This window comes from Miscanthus floridulus, chromosome 17 (assembly GCF_019320115.1).
Source record: "Miscanthus floridulus cultivar M001 chromosome 17, ASM1932011v1, whole genome shotgun sequence".
Taxonomy (NCBI): domain Eukaryota; kingdom Viridiplantae; phylum Streptophyta; class Magnoliopsida; order Poales; family Poaceae; genus Miscanthus; species Miscanthus floridulus.
Genome location: NC_089596.1, coordinates 95,435,668 through 95,442,871, shown reverse-complemented (window position 1 = coordinate 95,442,871; position 7,204 = coordinate 95,435,668). Strand labels below are relative to the sequence as shown.

At 43.1% G+C, this 7,204-nt stretch overlaps 1 protein-coding gene across 1 annotated transcript; it reads left to right on the top strand.

Annotated features, from left to right (window-relative positions):
- Positions 1-826: 826 nt before the first annotated feature.
- LOC136517732 (WD repeat-containing protein 55-like) lies at positions 827-4,862 on the top strand. The gene is made up of 15 exons (XM_066511378.1): positions 827-974; positions 1,087-1,119; positions 1,434-1,498; positions 1,771-1,858; positions 1,939-2,011; positions 2,336-2,442; positions 2,570-2,612; positions 2,754-2,810; positions 2,902-2,978; positions 3,720-3,765; positions 3,855-3,901; positions 4,010-4,083; positions 4,159-4,214; positions 4,294-4,432; positions 4,544-4,862. The coding sequence occupies exons 1-15, from the start codon at positions 880-882 to the stop codon at positions 4,615-4,617; spliced, it is 1,074 nt and encodes a 357-aa protein (XP_066367475.1). The 5' UTR covers positions 827-879; the 3' UTR covers positions 4,618-4,862.
- Positions 4,863-7,204: the final 2,342 nt, after the last annotated feature.

Below are 7,204 nucleotides of genomic sequence, written 5' to 3'. Positions count from 1 at the left end.
TCTGGATTTTGGAGGAACTAAACAGGCCCTTTGTATGAGTACGGTCGTACCTCCTGATCAGCCAAACAACAGCAGTGCGCTTCGTTTCCGGTCATTGACTGGCGTGACGAATACTCGGACCTACTGCCTCCGTTTAAAAAAACACAATTCTACCTTTAAATAGGAAGACGGCGTGTGTTCAGATTCGAACTATATATTTTTTTTACAGAGTAAGTAACAGTACAATAATATTCTATTGGACCGCTAATGGTCTTTTTATGGGTTAGTCTGCCACTCTGCCAGTGTCATTGTGCGGTGGCAACAGTGAACAGCCAGTCAGCAATGAAAACTCGTGTTCTTATCGGAGAACGGTACCACTGTACCACTCAGCAAAATACAACAGTTCAACTAGTTTTTTTTTACTCAGCAAAATACAACAGTTCAACTATTTTTTTTATACACTTTTCCTCCCACTCAGGCGCCTGAACGTTAAGGCGATCTGTGACTGTTGGCAGTCACTGTGTTGCACATGAGGGAATACTAATAGTTAGGAGTATGACTGTTGCCTGAAAAACTTTTTTTTTTACCTGAAAAACTTCTATATTTCAGACATCTGAAATATATCATATATCCTTTTTTTTATTTGGATGAAAAAACACAAAGAAGATGCGATCAAAATTCGCAAAAGCAGATTTGTTAGGCCGGGAGTAGTAGATTAGGCCTACTTAGGAGCCCGTTTACACATGTCCAGCCCAGCTATCTGAAAACTGCGTACGCGCGTTGTATTGTCTCGGGCCTTATAGCCCAGCCCGCCCAAGACGCCTTCCCTCGGCTGTTTTTCCTTCTCTGCCAGCCGCGCCGCCGCCCGCCCGCCCGCCTACGTCTCTGCCAGCCGCCGCGATGGAGGCGCTCCACGAGGAGCTGCCCTTCGACCTCGACTTCCACCCGTCCTGCCCCCTCGTCGTCACCTCCCTCATCACCGGCGAGCTCTGCCTGTACGACCTCCGAACCACACACACTAAACCCTATCCCTTTCCAAGTTTCCCGTTCCGGTTTGCTTGTTCTTACCGCCACAGAGTAACCGCTTCCAATCTGTTGGTTTCACAGGTTCGGCTTCGGCCCGGAGTCGCAGCCTGAGAGGTACTCACGGAAGCTCTGTTACTGTTCCTTCTCTGTTAGTTTCACACTTGGAATTCCGCCTTTCGGTGCTCGGCACCGTGTTGCTTTGCTTGTGGCATCAGATTAGTGTTGCTTGGTTTTTGCTTAGGTGTGTCCACAGTTATGTAACTCTGTAGTCGAGTTGAATTGAATTGCAACGGTAGAAATATCATATGTTTAGTGCATTCCGTAGTTATGGAGTCTGTCATTGAGGTTATGCACCCATGCTTTGGCAATTCGAAGATTGATTCCATATCGTAGAGATTGATCTCACTTCGTTTTTGTTTGATACTAAGGTTATTTTCGGTAAAAGCTCACAAGGAGTCATGCAGAGCTGTTCGTTTTGTGGACTCAGGAAAAGGTAATGCCTTGTTGCCTTTTCTTATCGAATGCTCTTATATACCTGCCAACCTGTGAACCCACTTGCACTATGTTTTATGGATTATTATATTCTGATCTTTGTTTCTAATTCTGCTATGCTTAAAAAATGATGCTGCAAAATTAGCTGCTTTAAGCTGGCAATGACAAACTGGAACTAATTGGGAGGGGAGCACACCTTGATGCATCCTGTTGCATACCTTACGTCATCTAACCGTTTCCTGATGGTTTTCTTGCTGTTGTGATTTGGTCCAGTGATTTTGTCGGGGTCAGCTGATTGCTCAGTCCTTGCCTCAGATGTAGAATCAGGCAAGGCCATTGCCCGCTTGGAGGATGCACATGAGTGAGTTTTGTTAGTTTTCAGTCCTAGTATTTATTTTGTTTGCGGAACTAAACATTGGCCCATTTGTAACTTGATTTTAGGAATGCCATAAACCGCCTTGTCTGTCTTACTGAGTCTACGATTGCCACAGGTGACGATGAAGGCTGCATTAAGGTATGAAGCAGTAAGTCTGCTGGCCTAAGATGTATAGGTGTTAAAATAAAGTCCAGTTTCATCATTTTGTTTCCACTTTCCAGTACCTTGACATTTTGGTGTCATACGAAAATAAGCATTAACAAGATTATTTATATAACAATGCTTGTACCAAGGATACTAAAATCCGTGTTACAAAAATGTTCACTTATGTCTGTTTTTGGACTTAAGTGACGTTTATGAGATGGCTCCTTTTGCACACAAAATTTGTTTTATATGCAATTATCTTGTATTAGATGTATAATGTAGTTTTTGACTTAGTTATCCTCATTCTTTTAATTTTAGGTATGGGATACCCGGGAACGATCTTGCTGCAACAGTTTTGAAGTCCATGATGATTACATTTCAGATATGACCTATGTGGCTGACTCAAATCAGATACTGGCCACAAGGTTTAACTAGATTCCCTGCAGTTGATATGTATCAAACACAGTTTAAACATTGTCTGTATGGCAAACAACTAAAGATGATCACCGATCGTATTATTTTATTTGTGTTGAATCTTTGTTTTCCTTGTAGTGGGGATGGAACTTTGTCTGTGAACAACCTGCGGAGGAATAAAGTGAGTTACCTTTGGAGTACATCGAGTCTTGCTTCCAGTGTGTTGTTCGTGTTTTAGGACTTCTTATCAACGGTTATCATTTACCGATGAATTATTGTAAGTTAACTTGCAATCTTTTAACTGTTTTTAATTTAATACCAGGTAAGGTCACGATCTGAATTTTCAGAAGATGAGTTGCTATCCTTGGTGGTAATGAAGGTACCTATGTTTGGCAAACAGTTTTTGCTAGCAACATTTCTGTCCTGTTGTCATGATAATTGAATTTTATCTTATTCTTTGTGACTCTTAGAATGGTAAAAAGGTTGTTTGTGGAACTCCAAGTGGAGCACTCTTATTATATTCATGGGGATACTTTAAGGATTGCAGGTAACCTTGTTTTCATCACACAACATTAACTGCTGAAATAAAATAGCAAAAAGATAAAACTTCACTAATGAAACTATTTTGTCTAATGCTATTTGTATAGTACTCCCTCCAATCTAAATTATAGTTCACTTTGCCTTTGTCCTAAGTCAAACTTCTTCAGTTTGACCAAGATTTTACAAAAAATATAGTGACACCTACAAGACAAATGCATTATCAAAACTTATTTCATGAAGAAGTTAATGAAACTAATTTAATGTTGTAGATGTTGGTGTTTTTTTTTCTTCTATAAACTTGGTTAAAGTTAAAGAAGTTTGACTTAGGACAAAACCAAAGTGAACTATAATTGGAACGGAGGGCCCCCATCATTCCATCAACGTAGTTCTCTGGATGCGGCGTTCCCTAATATTGTGATGCCTAAATATTGCTTGTATGTTTCCTACCAATATTTTCTCTAATCATCATTGTAATTATCATAGGTGGGAGCTTTTTTGTTCTTATGGGTAATTTGATAAGTAGCTTTATTGGACCAAGTGTAATTCACTTTCTTCGATTATTCCAATTTGCAAAGATCTTGTGATCAGTAGCTCCTTAGAAGGATCTTGACATCTAATATTCATAGCTTCCTAAACATGCCACTATGAGATGCCAGTCTGCTTCCTTCACTTTGTGTGGTTTAGACCCAATTAATTCTGCAAGTGATGTGGTCTAAAATTGTTCACTGGCATGTCTTTTTGTGGTTAGTGACCGCTTTCTCGGACACACGCAGTCAGTGGATACAATGCTGAAGGTTCGTGGGACCCAAACTTTATTATGTCAACTGTCATTTCTGCCCTATTTGTGTATTCATTCTTATTACGGGTCGGGTTCGTGTTCTAGCTGGATGAAGAAACTTTGGTTTCTGGTTCATCAGATGGTGTGATCAGGTTTGGAATTCACAGCTGTTGCTTTGTGTTAACTTCTCACTTCTCAGGCAATTGCCTGTTAGTCTGATGGATTGCTGTTCTAACATGAAATCCTTGTTATTTGTGTAGATTAGTGGGCATCTTACCTAATAGGATAATACAGCCACTTGCTGAACATTCAGAATATCCCATTGAGGCCCTTGGTATGTGCGTCCATTTGATTGTGAGATCTGGTGGAAAAAACCGGCATGTTCTTATGACTTATTTATGCTATGCAGCTTTCTCAAACGATAAGAAATATCTCGGCAGCATCTCACATGATAAAATGCTGAAGGTGACAATCCTTTCTCATTCTTATTGTTGGTGTGCCCATTCATTGGTCTGACTTGACATCTTGTTTGTCGTATATGCAGCTCTGGGACTTGGAAGAACTCTTGAATGGTCCACAGGTAGTCAATGGTGACGAACCTGCCGAAGCTGGTAGCGATGATAGTGATGACGATAGCGATGATGATGCGATGGATGTAGACATGGCCGCAACTTCTTCTAGCGGTGAGATTTTATTGAACTATGCTGTGTGCCATTAGCATGATAATCCTGCCTTTTGGGTTCACATTTCTTCTCTGAAAGCTGTTTCTTATCTTCTCACGGGGGGGTGTTCAGGGTCAAGGAGTAAAAAGGCGGGTAAAGGACAGAGTTCAAGTAGGCCGGCATCGGATTTCTTTGCAGATCTATAGACGTCAAGTTCCAAGTTAGAAGCTGCGAGTTGTACTCTTTTTTTTTTGTTACTGTACGTGAGTGCGGGTGGGCAACTTTGACTGCCGGTGCAAGGCATGCCAAATGTTGTTTTTTTAAGTATGTTGGCTGATGGAATATTAGTAGCAGCAGCAGTAAGTGTTGTGGGTTGTCTCCCAGGAAACAGGACTTCGTTGCAGTATGTTCTGCACATATATAAATAAATACTCCAACTGGCAATTTTCGAGTAAAGAGGGTTCTACATGAAAAATGATTTATTCTGGTATTTGGTTCTGTGAAGCATGGTTTTCGTAACACAATGCGTCCTGACTTATTAAGCTGTGTACAATGCCCTGTAGCTGGTGTTGAATGGCTTAAGCTAGGGCTAGGCCATCCCGTCCCGTCGTAATAAGTCTGAAATCTATGGAATGGTCGTAGCTTGGAGCAGGTCAAGGACTCGCCTAGAGGCCAAGAGCACGCTGGAGTCCCAGACCGAAACAGAAAGTGTGTTGTGTTCATTGTTCGGCTGTTCCAGGCACTTGGGATGCGAGGTTCCCTCTCTGAATTTGATAAGAGATAATGGCAAAGGGAACCATCAGAATCGGGCAAACACAATAGCAAAGCCAGCAGTTTAAAATTATAAACTTAACCTTTATGATTAGCCATATTAACCATATAGATAACTTTTAAAGAGTTTAAACTAGTTAAATTAAAGTAATTATTATTTATATCATTAATTAGTCATAAGTATAAATTTAAGATGATATTTTCATTTTGTGAATTATGCACGCAACACAGACAACAACATGCACACTCAACTCTATAAACGCACGCACGTAGCTACCCTATTGTTCTTCGTGGATACAAATAATATCGGAAATTTCACATTTTTTGAATTAGGACCTAGAATCGGATAGCGAACTATCAAAATATATTCAATTAGCATTCCATATTTAAATCATGTATAAACATGGATATCTATGCCTATATTAACGCTAAACCAGATGATCTTTACAATGTCGGTAATGCACCCGGGAGGATGTCCTGACGGATGGTTGCGGCTTCCCACTCGCAACCCGGGAGGATGTCCTGACGGATGGTTGCGGCTTCCCACTCGCAACCGCGCCGTCCGCTCGTTCCCGTCCGCGCCTTTTAAAGAAAATCTCTCTACCCAGGTGCTCGCAGGGGTGCTCGTGCTTGCCAGCTACTGGCCTCCTCGTGCTCGCCAGGCAGGGGGTGCTCGCTGGCTGCTGGGCGCTTGCCAGGGGTGCTCGCCGAGCAGGCCGCCGTACTCCCCTGGTGCTCCTCGCGTAGGTGCTCGCCCAACGTTACTCTTGCGGCCTAAGGCAGGTGCTCGCCTAGCGCAGTGCCTCCGCTGGGGCACCGAGGAGCTCCTTCCGCCGCCGACGTCCGCAACGACGAGCCTCCATTCGTCCAAGCAGCAAGGTGACATTGCGCTGAAAGCGTATGTTTCAAGTGTTTCAGAGCTGTGTTGCAAGTGTTTCACATCGATGTTGCAAAAGTAGATTGGATGTTGCATACTCCCTCCGTCCCAAATTATCTGTCGCTTTTGGTTCCCGTGCCGCAAGTTTGACTCAATTTGTAGAAAATACGTACAACATTTGTATCTCCAAATAAATTTATTAAAAACTAGATTCAAAGGTCTTTCCAATGATATTAATTATGTACCATAAATATTAATATTTTTTAATATATATTTTATCAAAGTTGTTTCTCGGGATGCGAAAACAACAGATATTTTGGGACGGAGGGAGTATGTTGTAATGGCTATACACGCATGTTGCAAGAGGATGTTCCAAATGTTTCGTTTGTTTTTCAGAAGCATGTTGCAGGTGTATTTATTTAGATGTTGCATATGTTTTATGCATATGTTGCAAGTGTTTTATCTGGATGTTGCATATACTTGCAATGGCTTTTAAGTGTTTTCAGACGTTTTGCAAGTGTTTTAAACGTATGTTACAAAAGTAAATCTAGTGTTGTAAAAGTAGATCTAGTGTTGTATATGTTTCGGCTGTTCCCGTCGATGGTTGGGAACAGATCAGCCAGGCGGGCGAGAAGAGGTGAGCAGTGGGAATTTTTTTTATTTCTAACACTTTTTTTAAACTATTTCCAAATTTGACACTGTATTTTTTTTTCAAATCTAACACTTTTGGCCGCGCCTACTGCCACGGCGCGGCAAAACAACACTACCGCGCCGTGCATGGCGGCGCAGCAGGACCAGGGACGTGGCGATGACCCGGGCGAGGACCGGTGATGTGGCAGGCTCTGCCGCGCCATCGCGCACGGCGCGACGAAACGGTGTCTAAGTGATACGCCCTGGCTCCCTCCCTCCCTTTGTCTGTCACCGCGTCAAGGCTGGACACCCGCGTCCCGCGCCCGCACCCTTCGCTAGCGTTGTCCCTCGCTCCCAGGCGGCCTCCCGGAGGCCGTGCCGCTGCCGCCCGCCTCCCCCGCCCTCCCTCCCTCCTAGTTGGCCTCTAGGAGACCATGCCGCCACCATTCACCCCCATTGGGCGGCCGTCGCACGCCCTACCTGGCTGCCTACCTCCCTCCTTCCCCCCAAGCTTC